Here is an 18,682-nt window from a genome sequence, read left to right as displayed (position 1 = left end):
AAAAATTGGTGACCCAGTGTCACAAATGTGTTTATTCCTCTTTTATATCTTAAAATCTTTCTTTTAAATAAGTGTGTTCATTTTTATTTTATTTTTGTAGTAAGTAAAAAAATTTAAATTGGTATAATTTTTTGTACTCTGTACATTGTAAATTTGATAGTTTTTAATTTCTTTATTACTTATCATATATTTTAAAGTTATTCTTTGATATTTTTTCTTGACTCCGGTATCGTCTTCCTGATGCTCAATCAAAATTCTTCTGTCTATAGATTTTACTGTATATAGATTTTTAAAAACTCATTTTTCATTGAAAATTATCTCAATTTAAGAATTGACAAATCACATTGATGTTCTGTGGTTAAAGCTAAGCCAGGGTGATCATTCTTTCTGGAAATAAGAAGAACGTAGAATTCTTTTTGTTTCCATTCAAGCAGAACATTTGATCTGATTGATCAAGCTTCTACTCTACATAGATTTTTTGAAAACTCATTTTTCATTGAAAATTGTCTCAATTTAAGAATTGACAAATCACATTGATGTTTTGTGGTTAAAGCTAAGCCAGGGTGATCATTCTTTCTGGAAGTAAGAAGAACATAGAATTCTTTTTGTTTCCATTCAAGCAGAACATTTGATCTGATTGATCAAGCTTCTACTCTACATAGATTTTTTGAAAACTCATTTTTCATTGAAAATTGTCTCAATTTAAGAATTGACAAATCACATTGATGTTCTGTGGTTAAAGCTAAGCCAGGGTGATCATTCTTTCTGGAAATAAGAAGAACATAGAATTCTTTTTGTTTCCATTCAAGCAGAACATTTGATCTGATTGATCAAACTTCTACTCTACATAGATTTTTTGAAAACTCATTTTTCATTGAAAATTGTCTCAATTTAAGAATTGACAAATGACATTGATGTTCTGTGGTTAAATATAAGCCAGGGTGATCAACCTTTCTGTAAATAAGAAGAACATAGAATTCTTTCTGTTTCCATTCAAACAGAACATTTGATCTGATTGATCGAACTTCTACTCTACATAGTATTTTTTTGGAAAACTCATTTTTTATTGAAAATTCCTTGAATCTAAGAAATAACAGAGCACATTGATGCTATATGGTTAAAGCTGAATCAGGGTGATCATTCTTTCTGGAAACAAGGAGAACATGGAATTGTCAGGGAATTTATAAATAACAATGGAAAAACTGGAGTTTTCTGGAAAACTCACTAACACCCTGAAAATTCTTGTAGTATAATGTTTGTTCATTGTTTTACTGTGATTGAGTTTTATTTTATTGTCAGGCAAAATATATTTTTATATTTAACCAGTCATATCTTAGAAAAAATAGTTAGTGGTGCTATCATTAATTTTTCGTATTCCTATAATACTCTATTTATTTTATTCTATTATACGTACTTTATTTTATTGTATTAATATTCCCATCCTATTTTAATAAATAGCTCCATTTAGCAAGCATTTCTTTTACTAAAATTAAGATTAACAACATTTTTGAAAATTAAATCACATCTTGAACTTTTAATATAATTAATAATAGATTTATTAAATAAAAAAGATTTTTATAATATGAAATAAGAAATAATTTTAGATTGAGAAAAGTAAAAATTTTAGTTATGAAAAAAATCCTGCATTTATACATAAAATTCTAGTAGTATATATATGTAATTTTTCGAAATTACTATTGAAAATATACTAATTTAAATATTAGAAGTCTGTGAAACTCTTCAAATTTTACTTTGGAAATATCTGAGGAATATTGGTTTGTCTGGTACTTGCCCTGAGACTATAAACTTTTTTTTTTAAACAGTCAGAGTTTGAATGTAATCAAAATTCCATTTAACATGTGCATTATTCTTACAATTCTAGAGTTTTGATCTTTAACTTATGGTTTTAACATGTTATTTGGATACAATAATTTTAAACAATGAAAATAGTACTTAAAATGTTACATAAAATGTATGATATTTATGATTTTTTGTGTACTCTAGGTAAGCCTTACCTTGGAAAACCCAGTGATATGTGGGCTCTGGGAGTCGTCCTCTTTACTATGTTGTATGGAATATTTCCATTTTATGACTCAGTTCCTCAAGAATTGTTCAGAAAAATAAAATCTGTGGAATTTACCATTCCAGGGTAAGTGCTATGTATAGAAGTTATTCATTTTTTAAAAATAAATTCTACTTATCAGTTTGTTTCCTGCTGCATTTTAATCAATTTTTTTACTACTTCAAATATTTATTTGAAATTGGTGCACTGGTTGCTAAATGTATTACATTGCAGTGGTGACTAAAAAACAACCATTTAAAAAAAATTCAAACCAGTTTGAATTTTTATTATATTTATACTCAATTTTATATGTAATTCTATCTAGTCAAGTAAATGACATCAACTATGTCTGTCCATTCTGTTTAAAAAAAATTTGAAAAAAAAAATATTTGTTTAATGAAAATTTACTTTGGATTAAGATTTTTTAATTGTGTCTTTATGTTTGTGTTAATTAAAACTAACTTTAGCTCGAACAACATAAAACCCAATTTTAGAAAGAAAAAAAACTTTATTTTTGTTACTTAAAAAGAAAGATTGCAAAATGGTTTTTTCTAAGAATACAAGCATAAAGAATAATAATTACCACATATTGCTTGTATTATTATTTATGCTTGTACAGTGAAACCTGCCAAGTTGACCACCCTTGTAAGTTGGGCACCTGCATAAGTTGACCTCAATTATCAAGAACGGAATTTTTCCTATATAGTATAAGGAAGCAAAACCTTTGTAACTTGACCACCTGTCTATCTTGTATGTTGACCACTGAAATCAGTCAATTTTATCTAGGAGTATCATGAAATTCTATTCTAAAACCCTCATAAGTTGACCAGAAAAGAAAAATTAAGATTAAGAAATTTTAACATACATTTTGGCAATGTATGTTAAAATTTCACTTGTTTGGTGAAATAGTGCAAAAAGCTAATCTAAACCCTTTTGTGAGTTAACCATCAGGGGAAACTGTAAGCTTTTGACCATTTCTTTCATCCGTTTTTTGAAAACAGGTGTGTTAGTTGAAAAGTTATTCTTCCAGTTGCAATAGTGAGCATTTGAATAAATGAATGCTCTGAAATATGCTTTGATCCTTTATTTATGGTCTTTAATCTTTAAGTGTAGTAAATAAATTTTAAAGTGTTCAAATAATTTTATTTTGTTAAAGTTTTCAAATTACATGTTTTCGTGTTCTGATATTTTAAGAAATTATATTTATTAAACACTTCACATGCATAACTAACGAAATTTTTTTTTTTTTAAAATTAGTTAAATATATTAGAATTATACAATGTATCAAATTGAAGTTCATTCAGGTTTAAACACATTTCTTAAGACATTCATTTGCATATTTTCTGAATAAAATTTTTAAGTCAAGTAAAAAAAAAAATTAAATAGCAACATGATATAGGAAACGGAAAAGTAAACAATGACCCACCCCCTCTATAAGTTGACCACTTGTCTAAGTTGACCACTAAAACAATGCACCACAAGTGGTCAACTTACACAAGTTTTACTGTATTATCATTAGGGGCCTCGGGGGCATTGTTAGTTTTGGCTTTGCCACTAACAACAGAAAGGCTCCTGTGTGTTTGCAGATAGTGTGTCCCCTGATGTAGTGCTGCTCTGTAAACACACAATTTTATTTTAATATTTTTTTACAATTATTTAAAAAAATTTTAAAATAATTTTTAATAATTTTATATTGTTATACTAGAATTCTTTTTTTCCATTGCCCACCACTTTTCCCAACATATTGGAAAAAAGTAATTACTTTTCTTTCACTGAAGCACTTTAAAAACACTTGAAGAAAATATTACACTTTTTTCTATGTAGCAATAATTAATAAGTAAATAAAAGAAAACATTCAAATAATATTTAGTTTGAAATTTAATTAATATTTTTAAAAAAAAAATAGATTAGATCAAGAATTTTGAAGAAACATTAAGAATTTTCATAAAACATTTTACCTTTTCATAATAAAAACATGTCTGTATAACTTATATATTTTTTATTACCTCGTAAGACCACATTTTGTAAGCAAACACTTAATAAACTAGAACTCAAACACTTGTTTGTTATTATAAAATATGTTTATACGTTTTGTGGGTAGTAATTACAAAGAAGGAGATTAATGACAATGAAGTGCAAAAAGACCTTTTTTTTTAAAAAAAATTTCTGTATTTATTTGTTTTTCTTAACTACACCATTTGCTTTAAAATAATAATTTAAAAGCATAATAGATATTGTTTGTTTTATATTTTAAAGTATTTCATCTAAATTGTTTATGGTTTGGAAAAGGGTTTAAATCGGCCTTAGTGGAGTTTTTTAAGTGACACATCATTTCATTTTTGTTTATGTTGTGCATGCAACCAATAAAATTTCTCATACAAACAGTGCAGTAAAATGTTACCAAACTTTTTTCTGGGGTATAAGTTTTAATCTTGATCTTCTTTCTATCACCTTTATTACAATTACTTTAAAATTAGTAAAAATGTCATTAAGTAATTGAAACTGAAGTTGCAAATTTATATACTACGTAAAGATTTTTTTTTTAAATAACCAAATTCTTATTTATACTCATGAGTTTTTAAATAGAAACTGATTTTTAAAAAATCTAATTTTCAAAATTATAGTTGATAAAATTAAATTATAGCTTAACCTTTTGCACTCCAACTATTTTAAAATATGATTTAAATTAATCTAAGCACTAATTAGTTTGAAACATGTGATCCAATATTATTATATAAAAACTGATAATCATAAAATATTGTGGCAACAAAATATTAAAAATACAATGATTTTAAATTAAAAATTTTATAATGCTAACTTTTGATGTCATTATATAGGACTCAGTGGAGTGCAAAAGATTAAAAGAATTGTGAAAATGTACTGAACTAATCAATTTTTAATAAGAGTAAAAATAAGACACAAAAATGGCTAGTAAACTTATAATTTAAAATTTAAAAAATAAGCAAATAAAAAAAACGGCCAGATTTCAAAATAATTTTTTTTAGCTATTCCTTTTAACTATACAAAGTTAATATTTTGATTTTCGAAATCAAACTATCGTTGGAACATATAACAGAATGTATTAACTATCTAAACACTTTAAGTATATTATTTTAACTTTATATTAATATTATTAATAGCAATGATAAATTTGCTCTTAAGTTTCAAAATTTAGTGTTTTTATGTTTACTAACTAAGTTATTGTAAAACAAAAATGTCTGTTTTTTATTATTGTTGAAATCTGTCAAAAAAAAACGTACTAAATATGTTATAACATAATCAAACACATTAAAAAAACTTCGATAGTAATTATAATCCCTTAGTTAATTATTGTCCCCTTTAAGTGCATTTTAGGAAAGGACAAGTAGTTACAAAACAATAGCTTTTGCTGAATCGATGAAAATCTATTTAATTTCTCTAATAAACTAGCCATATTTTATTGAAGTAAGTTACTACATTTTGTGCAATTCAAAAATTGTTTACTAGTTAGCAGTTCCTTAGAAGAAAATTAGGGGAACAGTAATTACATTCAATAAAGTCTCACATGGATTTGAGATTAAATTAAGTTTATTAACCTGTAAAGAATCTGTATTTAAAATTAAACTTCGCAACAATTAAGTCATTACAACAATTAAACTTTACTGTTCTGTAGAGAGTGGTGTTCTTTGTAAGCTAGAAGTTATATTTTATTCAACTAGACCCATCTATAGTGTTTTATTGGCACTTTTCGTATTTGGGAAGGTAATTGCTCAAAAGTTGGAAACGCATTCAAAGTGATTTTCTTGAACAAAATATACAAACTATTCGAAAAATATTGTTGATGCATATTCAAGTAGACAGTCATATTATTTTAGAACGTGTAGAGTCTCTGTAATATTATAATATAGTAAGTTATTTAGAAAATTCATAAATGTGTATTGGGGACATATGACAGAAATGACAATTTATCTACATTTTACTTGGTATTTAAAAAACTCCTAACTTTTTATATTTTAAATATATTTTTACTCTTTGTCAGTATTTCAAGCAAAACATATCATTAAATTATGAAAATAAATATTTTAATGAAAAATATTGCTTAAAGATGCAAAAGTTAATGAATTGAGAAAATAACCTATATATATTGATTCTTTATTTTACAGATCAGATGGTAGGGTCTCTGAAAGCTCTAATATGATTATTCGTAATTTATTGAATGCAAATCCAACTCAACGAATGACAGCTGAACAAGTGTTGGATGCGCTGAGTTGTATTGCAGCTACAAGGTACTATTAATTTTTTTTTTCCTTATACATGCTGCATAGCATTTTTTAGAAAGTGCTTAAAGGTGCTTAGTTTTGATTAGCGTTTTTTAAAAGCCCTTAAAGATGCTTTTTTATGGGGTGTATTTAAAAAGTGCTTAATTTTCCCTTTTCAAAAATGAGATTTATTTCTTTACGCTGTCAGTTTTTGCCACGTATTATGCAAAAGCGTGCTTTTCACATTGTTCTATTCAGCGTTTTCACAATTCATTCAACCACAATCTATTTGAACCTACTGTCTCTCCATAGCATATGAAAATGCCAATCATTTTACATGTTTGATTAAATACTTGCGAGTCCGCATGTGGGTCTACTGAGCTGAGTATGGTGAGATTCTAGCGCTCACATGTGCAACTCTGCTGCATTTTGCAAGATATTCTCAATTTCAGGCTTCATTTTCCACCCTCTGAAATCAAACCAAAAAATCTCTCGATCTTTTTATGATAACTAATATAATCAAGAAAAGAGTTCTTTTGCCAGAAACTATTTGTTTTATCTTGATCATGGCAAGTCTTTGAAAATTAAATTGCATTTTGTTAATGTATATAATGCTTAAAAATATTTTTTGAGTGCTTATAAAGTAATTAAAAGATGCTTATTTTTTGTTGAAGGATTTGGCTATGCACCCTGTTTTACAGTGAGATATCCTTGCCTTTGGAATTTCTTATTTCCAGCAATATTAAAAGTTTAATTTTCTTAAAGTTTCTATTTGTTATAGGTGCTAACTGTTACCTTCTATTTTTTTGCATTTTTCCTGATAGGTTATTATGGTGCAATTGTAATAAATGTTTTATATGTTATGCAAGATAGTATGATCTTGGTTAACCATATAAAGTTTAGCTTGCATGGTATTTATGGTCAGAAAAAAATCTTTATTATTTTTAGAATACTATTTCAGAATAATTTTAATATTAAATATAGAATTTCCACCATGACTCCAATTTCCAGGAATTGCCAAATTAGTTAAAATTTTTGTGGCTTTATTCCCTTTAGACTTACTTTCTCAGTGTGTGGTATGGAGTAAGTAAAAAAAAAAATCATCATGACATAATTTAATGTTTAAAGAATATGATCAAGTAAAGGTCTTTTATCTACATCAATCTATTCTAGAAACTTTATGGGCTAAAAGTCAATTGGATAGTTAGGAAAAGAAATCTATTATAATTTTTAACATGTTGTTATTTTTAAAATCTGAATTATTAATTAGAGTACAATCAATTTATTTTTATCCTTTTTTACTGTCTGAAACAGACTAAAAAAGATTATACTTATATACTAAACATAACTGTATTGCAAAACATTATTAACAATATAAAAATGATGAATACCATTTCACATGCTTGCCTATTTTCTAATGCCTTTCTACTGATGCATATTTAAAATCAATTAATAAAAGATTTTCAAGATGTTTGATTTTCTCTCTCCTAAGAACACTTGAAAACTTCTCTTTTATTTCTGCTAGCTGCAATTAAGATGGAAATTTTTCGATATTTACCAAGAATGTAAGTCTTATTCTGATGGAAATTAGAAAATCTAATATCAAATACAGTAGTTTTCGTTTTAAAATCGATTTTAATTCGAAAATAGGTCAAAATGAATCCTGGTTATAGAGTTAATTTTAATTCAAAAATAGGTCAAAATGAATCCTGGTTATAGAGTTAATTTTAATTCAAAAATAGGTTAAAATTAATCAGGAAAATAGGATCAGTTTTGATACAAAAATTTTATTCATAGCTGTAAAGACTGTAAATAAGTTTGATTCTTTCCCATAAATCTGGAGTTCTGATTACTTAGATGGTACCATAATATACTCAAGAAATTCAGTGTCTGACCACTTCTCTTTGTGAAACTTGTCACCAAATTTACCTTTTGGAGTTCAGGAATTGTTAAATTTCATTCTGCAATTAAAAATTTTGCTTAAGTATCAAACCACAAACATTATTTCAAAAGTAAAATTTAAAAAAATACATGACTGGATTTAAAAAAATAATTATAAAAGCATTGATTGTGTCAGTTGGATAATTAACTGATAAAAACGCAACAATCAAGTTTTTTAATCCAGTGATGACCTTTTAAAAATAATCCAGTTAAAAGAAGTAAGTTAACAAAAAATTTTCTTGTAGAAAATTTCATAGGTAAGCAAAGACACTGTCGTCCTTAAATATAAACTTTTGTGCAATAGAAAAGCTAAAAACATCTAAAAATATGTAGTTCTTAAATAGAAGCTGAATGTATTATTAAGCAGAAATTAAAATTAGCAGAAATTTAATTACATAACTTTTTAAAAAGACAATCAAAAACATGATTAGAATGTTTACTGAATTGGACCTTTTTGGAATAATTATTGAAAAATTAATTAAGGAAAAATTATTATTAATAATAATTTATAATAGTATTTTAATAATAATTTAATATTAATAATAATTTAAAATAAATTATTATTAAAAATAGTTATTTTTTATATTTATTTTGATATCTAATCTGTTGACAACTTTTAATTAAGGCTGAGGAGTTGAGTTTTGAAGTGTTTGACACCAGAATTTTCTGAAAGCCTGATTGCAACACAGACTCTAAATATTGCTCTATTAAAAATTTCACTGTATGCTAAGAAGTAATTGATATTATGACTATTTATTAAATTAATAGATTTTAATTTCGCACTTAATTATAAGTGTTTGCCAAAATAATTATCATAAGATCTGAGACTTTGTTTAACCTATATAATCTAATTTTTAACTAGCCAGAGTCAATTTTGACTCAGAACTGCCCTGCTTTTAATTCTGCTCAAACAGCTCTGTATTTGCTATCTAAATATATTATGTAAATACAGTCAGACTTCTATTTAACGTACTTCAATTTTGGAAATTTCTTCTTGAAATAACTTCCAAACAAGGAAGTGAATTTTCCATTTAACAAATTTTTCTTTGAGATCCACTTTTCCTATTCCCAAAATATTTCTGAACATTTTAAACTTGCTAATGCTTTTTATGGGGGAAATGACCTTGAATTGTTTTTCGTAGCTACTTAACTTTATGGGAAAGCAGTAAAATCCATTTCCCTTTTTCTTTGCATTTCAAACGAAAAACTCAGACAAAATTAACAAATTTTATCTGTAGCAATTAAACTTAAGAACGCATGTGGTAAAGTACGTTTAAAATTACTCTTATAATAAATGCAGCTATAATTTTGTACATCAATTTAGCTTTTTTAGTTGAAAATGTTTGTAACATGATAGTGTAACACTAGATAATGTTTTGCTCCATTCTTACTTTTCATGTAGATTTCTTTTATGGTTAAGATTTATAAAATAGATAGTAGATTCTAGTTTACAAGATAAAGGTGTATAAATCGCTATTTTAATTATGTCTAGTGTTTATGAATTTGAAACCTGTTTTGTGTTTAAGTATTTTAAAAAGATGATTTTCTATTTAACGAATTTTCCGTATAATGAACTTATTATCGGGATTTGGTGACTTTGTTAAATAGAGGTCCAACTGTATATTATTGCTACATAAATATATTTTTTTTTTTTATAATTATTATTGTTCAGGTGGAGTTCATCATCACGTGACAATGATCTACAAGTTGTTCCAGTTTATGTCTCCCCAACAACTTCACAAGAGACTACAAACAAGGCAGAAGACAAATCTATATCTCTACAGGGAGCAATTGAGGAGACTTCTGCCTTAGACCTCCGCTTGAATTCATCATCTGTTTATCTTCCAATCATTTCTTCACAAAAAGAATTCATTAGACCGAAAAAGAAAAAATCCCATCAAGGATTTTCTTTTCCAATCTGTCACATAAATGAAGATGCCCAACCCTTAACACAATCAGACATTCAGTCTCTGAGGCACATTTTACCTAGTACATCTCATCAGTAATGTATGCTGGAAAGTGTCAATGTCATACAATACACAGTAAATAGGACTTTGGACTTATAAATGCAATGTATGAATGAAAACTACTGCATATTTTTATTTTATCTACAAAAATATAAAAAGAGCAAATTTCATATTTTCTTTTAAAATAATAAATAAGTAAAAATCTCTCTTCTTTCTTTTTTTATCAATTTGTAAATGATCCCTTATTTTTTTCTTTTCTTTTTTAAATTGAAAACAAACCTTTATTTTTGGCCTATGATGATGTATACAATGCATGGATGCCTACTACTACATATTTTAATACTGCATGCAAAAATATAAAAGGGGCAGATTTATTAGATTTTTTTTAAAATAAATATCTCATTTCCTGGTACTTTTTTTTATCAATTTGGGAAAAATTCCTTATTTTCTGTACTTTATTTTTCTTTTATTTATTTATTATATAATTGGAGGCAAACCTTTATTTTTGCCCAATGAAAATTTTACAATATTTATTTTATTTATTTATTTATTTTTGTGTTTTTCCTTAAGAAATGTCTGTCACTAATATGAGTTTATAAAAATTGAATAAAATTAAGATTAAATTTTCTAATATATTGTCATTAACTCATGTTATAAATAATTTAAAACCATCTTGCAAACAACATGTAAATTTGATTTAAAATAATGACCAGTTGTGCCCTGACAATTCTTTAATATTTTTATCACCATATTTTTAATAGTTTTATTTTTGATTTGACGTCAAACCTTTATTTTTACTCTATGGATGTTATAGTTATGAAAATATGGTAAGAAGCCATTTTCTGCTTGAGCACACAAATAGAACTTTCTCTCTCTCTCTTTTCAGTCAATAATAATCTCATAAAGCTAAAAATTTTCTTACTACTATACTTTGCACAATGATTAAAACTCTCAACAAATGAAAAATAATGCTCCTTCCCACATTCTCTATAAAGGTAACAGTTTTTCTGATGTTGTTAAATGATTTAAAAGTAAATTGAGGTCAAACATTCTATCTAATTGACAGAAGCAACAGAAAATTATCAAATTTCTATTTTTCAGGAAAATCTAGAAATATACAAATGAAACCAACTCAGTGTTTTCATCATAGAAAAAAAATGGGTGAGAATTTCTCACCCTTTCTCAGAGACAGGGTGAGATTTCTAAAAACTAAAAAAACACAAAAACTCTTGGAAAAAAAATCATTTCTTTAATTATAATACATTTTTAACGTCTTCTATTTTTTAAAGCATTGAATACTTTTGATGCATTATCATAGAAGATTTTGCCACTACAAGGTATTTGTCCATCTTACATTACTGCATAAAAAATTTGAACGTCTTACATGAAGAAACTTTACCTATGGTAAACACTTGGTTGCAGTGAAGTATGTTCTGAAAGGGGTTCCGTGGTTGTGTTCTGTTGTTGGAAAAGGTTCTGAACCAGGCCCGTAGCCAGGGGGGGGACCGTCGGGACACCCCCCCCCCCCCCGAAATTTTGGGATTCAAACTTTTTAGTCTTTCTTTGAGCCTCTCAGTAAAAAGAAAAACAAAAACTGTCAAATCAAACGTTTTCCCAGTACACCACCTTCGCTAGTGCATCATCTTCACTTGACCTTGTGGCTCATCTTTCCTTCGGTTAGACTCTTCCCCCGAAATTAATTGTTTTTCAGCATATTAATTTATGCAATTTCCGAATCTACACAGATTTCATTGACATTGAAAACCTCATGGGAGAAATGGAAGTATGGGCATCAAAGTGGAACCTGCGTGAACCCCTTAGTAGATCAGATACGGTACTTTCAGCACTGGAAGAATGTGACAGTATTTTATTCCCATGCTTTTTTCCAAACATTTATTGCTTGTTATCAATATTGGCTATATTGCCAATCACCACAGTAACTGCAGAAAGAACTTGTTCTACTCTTAAACGCGTCAAAACAGCAACAAGAAACGCTACTAAAGAAGAAAGGCTAACATTGCTAACTTCATTAAGCATATTTCGGGATATTCCGGGTTGTCCTAAAAAAGTAATCGAAAAATTTTCTTCAAATGTCATGTCTTTGTAAACTTTGTTTACAAATTGACTATAATTACTATGTAATATTAATTGAAAAATAATTATTATGTAATATTTTTTAATTACTAGTTTAACTTTTGCAAACAACAGAATAAACAATATTTCCCCTACTTTGCATGTCTGAAACTGTCCTTGCTTCTTACCATATCCCCCCCCCCCCGAAAAAATATCCTGGCTACGGCCTTGTTCTGAACAATACTGGTGAATAGGGAAGCTAGATAACGGGGCAGATGTTGAAAATAATGAAAGATCAAGGAAGAAGAGTGAAACGGATTTTATTCTAAATGGCGTTAATTCGAAGCTTTTTCGAAAATGCGAGAAATTCGCGAATTTTGAAATTGATTTATAGAATGCGCGAATTTCTCGCGGTAATCATTTTTTAATGCGAGAAGAGTAAAAAATATGCGAGATTCTCGCGCTGTAGTGAAAACACTGCAACTACAACTGATGAGAAAATTTCAATTTGTGTATTCTCCAACAATCATTTACTTTCTGTTCCCCTCCAAAGCATGCATTTTTGTCAAATATAAAACTTAAATGTAAGACTTTTATGTCCTTCTATGACATGATCTATTTCTCGAAGTTCAAATTGCTTATAATTGTGGGACTGCAAATGTTCTGAAATGCTGAATATCTAATAAACAAATATTATCTTTTGATATATAATTTTTTATTAGAGTCTGTATAGATTGTTTTTGTTTACAATTCTAGAAAATAAATGTGTTTCAGGTGAAATTTGTGATTCAAAATGCAATAATATTTGTATACATACAGGGGTCTGTCCAGACATTTTGTGAAAGGTCCGTTTTTCGTGAAATTGTGAAAAAATTATTCAAATTCTTTCAACCAGGGTCCGCTTTTATGAATTTGTGCAAATAGGGTCCGTTATTGCAAAAGAAAAAAAACTTTTTCAAGGCGTTTTTAAATTGTAAAGACTTACAAGATTATGCTCAACACTGTAAAGTTATAATTAAAAAAAATTAAATTTTAAAAAATAAACAAAAATTGCTGTTTTTAAATTAGAGATGCAACATACAAATATTTGGTATTTAGCCTATACTGCTGAACGCAGAATATTCATTTCGGACGAATAATGGAAGAATCGTCTGCCGAAGACAAAACTTAATTCGTTTACATCCATCTTTCTTGTTTTCTGCCCTGGAAAGGGTTTATTCGATTAACAAAATAATAATGAAGATAAACAACTTTGTGAAGGGTCCGATTAAAAGAAAAATCGTTTTATGAAAGGTCCGTTTTTAAGTTAAAATATTTTGTGAAGGGTCCGTTTTTATGAAAAGATATTTTGTGAAGGGTCCGTTAACGGACCCAAATTTGCTCTAAACAGACCCTTGACATATATTTTATTTGCTTAGATAATATAGTTTTATTTTCTTCCATTAATTTTCATACAATCAGACTAAATAAAAAGTGTGAAATCACTATTAAATCAATTTTCAAATGTTTGCTTTTACACAGCATTACCAATTTAAATTTGAAAATCTTGTTAGCTCATACTTTTAATTGGAATTTCTCTTAATTTACTCTCTCAATTTTCAAAAAGCCATCTTTTAATGCAAAATGTTTGGTTTTGAAAGAAAATAAGTATTAATGCTATTTAAATATAATTGTTTAATGAAATTACTTGTAAACAGCATTAATATATTTATGTTTATACCTACTGAAGTAGTATATTTATGTGTTAAACAATTAAATTATTTATTTCTTAGTTTAGGCATTGATTTTATTTATTTATTTTAAAAAAGAAAGAACTTATATAAAGTTATGTGAATGATATTTACAACTGTAATTAGTAGAAATATTTTATCAAATAAATGCCCTTTAAAACAGTTGTAGAAATTTTCTTACTATTTTAAAGCATTTTTTATATATTTTCTTTGTGTATTCCATTCTTTTAAAAAAATCGTTTATCGGAAAATCAGAAAATGGCCTGATTTTCCTCGGTCTTTTTAAAATGATTTAACAAGGGATCACCCTACAGCGTGTACAGGAAACTTCTCCTCTCTTTTGTTTGTTTCTAGTCAAAGAAAAGTCAAACATAACTATCAGTGGGTGGTCACTTAAATCAGCGCCTGTGTAGGGACTGAGGGTGAACGGTATTGGTCCTCTTTAAACTCTTCTACTGCAATGTACTTGACTTCACGCACTTCGTCGTGGGACGAAAACGGGCGTGCCATCCCCTCTGCAGTAGATCAAAATTGTGATGTTATGCATTTAGTTGATCCTCAGAAAAGTTTTCCAGATGGTCTTTTATAGCCTATTATGCAGCGGAAATAAACTACTAGTACTCTCGTCAAAGAAAGGATTTAAAAGAAATTGAACCCCCTAAATGTTTCTTAGAAAACCGATTTAAAAATTAATTTCTATCACAATTAACTTTTTGCATGAGTTATGTCTCAAATGACAAGGTGAATCGTTTATTAACAGAGGCATTCTCACTAGATGAAGTTCACGCATTTTCGGTCATCATCGAGGAAGAATTAGAACCTGATTGGTGATTTTAAATAGCGGAGGTGCGTGAATCTTATGCAGTAAAAACGGTTCCTTAGTTTGCAACAATGAAAGCTCCAAGTAAAACTTTGAAAAAGGTTTATAAGCCTAAACTGAGAGCTCAAGCCTAAAAGTTGATCTCCAGTTTTAGTTTATTTATTGATAGTAAACCTACAGATTAGTCCGATGGTATGTAGGCGCTCAAACCGACCCATTTCCAATAATAAACCTATTAATTTAATCACAATTATCAAGGAGAAAAAAAACTTGTTTTCATATGAAGGAAAGGAGTTTCTAGAAATGACTGATAATAAGAAAAGCGAAAAGTTAAAATGTTTGCTTAAATATGAAAATAAGCATATGTGTGTTCTATGTTATCTTTTTATTAAAAGTACCGATGTCATAAAACATTTACTTTCTCATATCGGAGCTCTACCATTTTTTTGTGTTACATGCAAAGATACATTTTTATCTGAAACACATTTTGAAAATCATAAGTCAGAACATTTACCAAAATCATTTACTACTGTATCAATTTACCCTTGTATTCATCAGTGTAACATTTGTGACTTGGTGTTACCAGATAATTATCAACATATTTTGCACTACTTTGAACATCTTCTTCAACTGAACATTAAATGCATTATTTGTAACCTTTATTTTTCGAATTTTGAAGACTTTTCCATTCATCAACATATACATGAACACAACTTTAGTTGCCAAATATGTGGTTACGCTGAAAGAGATATGCAATTATTGTTACATCACGTTGTCCAACATTCTCCGAATAAATTTTTTCAGAATTTCGTTCCTACTTACTTCTCAAAGTCTTCAGAAGATTCGTATAATTTAAAAACAAATGATTATCTACTCAACAGATGGAGAAAATCAATGAATTCTGAAATTGAAAGAGATAAATTATCAAAGAAGTTATGTACATCAGGTACTAATGATAGTTCTCTTAATGATGGAATGAAGACTTCAAAAAACAAAGTCTCAAAAACTAATATTTGTATTTCTCAAAATATTAAGTCTCCATTAAACTCTAACAACTCAGAAATTCCACCTGTTCTTGGTGATAAAGTAAGTAATTTTCATGATAAAATGAAGAAAGGAAACAGGGCCCCAGAATTTAATATTTCTGTTACAAAGCAGATAAAATCAGCAAGGAATTCAAATAGCTCAAAAACTCCTGTTCTTAGTGACAACGATCTACTTCCTGAAATTGCTTCATTTACTCGTGATATTTCTCTTGCTAACACAGCAACATATTCACATAGTCCATGTGTTGTTCGTTTGTCTTCCGATAATAACGACTCATTACAAAAATTGGCCACTTCAGTACAGGTAAAAGCTAATAATAATTTAAATTCTTGTGATGGTTTTCGAAATTGTGTGGTGCTAGGAACTAAAAGTAATGTGTCTCTCGAAATTAATAATAAAACTTCACAAACGTTAAATCTTATTCACAATGAGCATATCTGCTGTCCTCCCAATAGTCTTACTTTAAACTTACAAAAAATCTTTAATCATAGTGAAACAATCAAACAAGAGGAGGAACCCATTGAAGTAAATAACCAAGTTATTAATGATTGTTGTGTAAGTGGACATTTGGAATTGAATAATCAAAACTCTGTTGCTTCATCTCGAAATGTTGAGCAGGATTCTGGTTTAGTCAAAGTGAAGCTTGAGTTCGAGGTGGATGATGTTTTAGATTCACAAAAATTAAATTCTACTTTAAGTCATTTTTCAGATTATTTTGTGAAAGAAACTGGAGTAAATTCGAATCTGCATGTTAATGGTCAGGAAGAAGTTCTTACTGATTCAGATATTCCCTATGAGAATTCTGAAAGAAATGCATTTGTTGATAGTCGGAACGATCTTACTGTTGGCGGTCAAAAAAAAGTTCTTACAGTTTCAGCAATTCCCTGTGAAAATTCTGAAAGAAATGTAATTGATGTTGGTCAAAAAAAAGTTCTTACAGATTCAGCAATTCCCTGTGAAAATTCTGAAATAAATGTAATTGATATTGGTCAAAGATCTGTTGGTGGTCAAAATGAAGTTCTTACAGATTTAGCTATCTATAATCGAAATTCTAAAACTAATGTAAGGGAAAAAATTGATGCAACAAATAATATCACTAAAAAATTACAGCCAGGCTCTGTTGTTTTACGTAAGCTAGCATCACATAGCCGTGATTCAACTTTAATTCCTGATGAAACTTTAGAGAAAATCTCAAGAATAGACCTTCCTGTGATAGATGCAACAAATGGCTTCATTCAGAAATTACAACCTTGCTCAGTTGTTTTACGCAAGCTAGATTTAAGCCAAGATTGGATAGATCTGTCTACTTTTGTTCCTAACCAAAATTTAGCTCATGCAAATGATATTAATAAGTTGAATAATCCATTAAAACAGAAATCAATTGTGTCTCATAAGCTACCACAAGATTCTATCCATATATTGTCATTGGCTCCTAATCAGAATTCAGATGGGAACTCAAGTAAAAAACTTACTTTTGCAAATGATGCCAATAAATTGAGCAAGCAATCAGTTGTTTCAAATAAGCTAAGCCAAGATTCCTTAAATGCTCCAACTTTTTCCATTGTTCAAAGCTCTCAGCGAAGCTCTGAGAAAGACATTTCTTCAGAAAACCATGCTAATGTGTTAAATAAACAATGTTTAGTTGTCTTAGAAAAGTTATCTTTGCCTTTTAATGATATTGTTCAGAGAAGTTCAGAATTAGACATTTCTGTGGAAAATGATATTAATGTGCTAAATGAGGAGCAATGTTCAGTTGTTTTACATAAGCTTAATCCGTGCAGCCAAGATTCCACAAATTTATCTAATATTTCTTTTCATGATAGTTTTGAGGGTTCCAGAACAAATGTGATTCTTGCAAAGGATAATATGGCAAATGAAAAATTAAAACAATGTTCTGTTGCTTTACATAAGCTGCCACCTAGTGTTCAAAACTTTGATTCCTATTTAATTTATTCTAAATCAGTGAATTGTACTCCTGCTACATATGAAGAAGTTTCAAAAAAGAAATTTGTAAAATTTCTGAAACGCTTAAAGAAGAAATTTAAAAATTACGAACATGCACAAACTTTAATAAAATATATACGCAAAACAAAGTATAAAAAAGTAAATTCCAAAAGGAGTAAAAAGTTAAACAAGAACTTGTGTCAATTATGTGATATTGTTTATGATAAGTATAAGTTTAAAAAATTTAAATACTTAAAAATTAATTCTGTTAAAAATTCAAATTCTTCTAGATTGTTTAATGATGCTACTTCCTCAAAGTTTAAAGAATTTCGGGTGAAGAAAATTGAGACACGTATTAAATCAATAAGAAATTTTTTAAAAAGTCAGGAAAAAACTTTTTAGTTTTTACAAAATTATCAGGTAGCATACATTTATTAAAAAAATTACATTGACATAAAGAGAATTTCATGTTTGCTACATATCTGTTTCATTATTTTGCTTTGTATCAATTTCTAAAATTTTTTTTAATATGTTTTTGCATACATCTAAATTTATTTCTGATATTTCTTTTCTTGCACATAGCATTATCTACTCTGTGAATACTTTGTAATGCAGATCTTGAAACATGAGGTTTTGCTTCTTATGAAATTTTGCAGTATCATTTCATTCATTACTTATTTCATATACCTTAAAACTTACTTCTAAATTTGGCAAAAATATTTTGAAATGATTTTTAGATAATAATAATTAAAAACTCTAAAATATATGCTTAAGTATTTATTAATTATAGAAAAAATTGAAATTTTCTTGAGCACTATTCGAATTAATAAACAAACTTATCAACTTATGTTATTTTTTTT

General features: G+C 27.9%; 1 protein-coding gene across 3 annotated transcripts in view; it reads left to right on the top strand.

The window, feature by feature from the left end:
- Positions 1-10,414, top strand: part of LOC107452531 (serine/threonine-protein kinase 40) — a 56,417-nt gene extending 46,003 nt beyond the window's left edge. For all 3 annotated transcript variants that reach the window (XM_087164578.1, XM_043049548.3, XM_087164579.1), the window contains 3 exons: positions 2,005-2,149; positions 6,205-6,327; positions 9,914-10,414. In XM_087164578.1, coding sequence (XP_087020704.1) covers positions 2,005-2,149; positions 6,205-6,327; positions 9,914-10,247 — 602 coding nt within the window. In that variant the 3' untranslated portion in view covers positions 10,248-10,414. The remainder of the gene's footprint in view (positions 1-2,004; positions 2,150-6,204; positions 6,328-9,913) is intronic.
- The last annotated feature ends 8,268 nt before the right edge of the window (positions 10,415-18,682 follow it).

Source organism: Parasteatoda tepidariorum, chromosome 5 (assembly GCF_982258835.1).
Source record: "Parasteatoda tepidariorum strain Cologne lab strain chromosome 5, Ptep-v5.0, whole genome shotgun sequence".
Taxonomy (NCBI): domain Eukaryota; kingdom Metazoa; phylum Arthropoda; class Arachnida; order Araneae; family Theridiidae; genus Parasteatoda; species Parasteatoda tepidariorum.
Note: the sequence above shows the minus strand (reverse complement) of the source record. Positions and strands in the feature narration are given on the sequence as shown.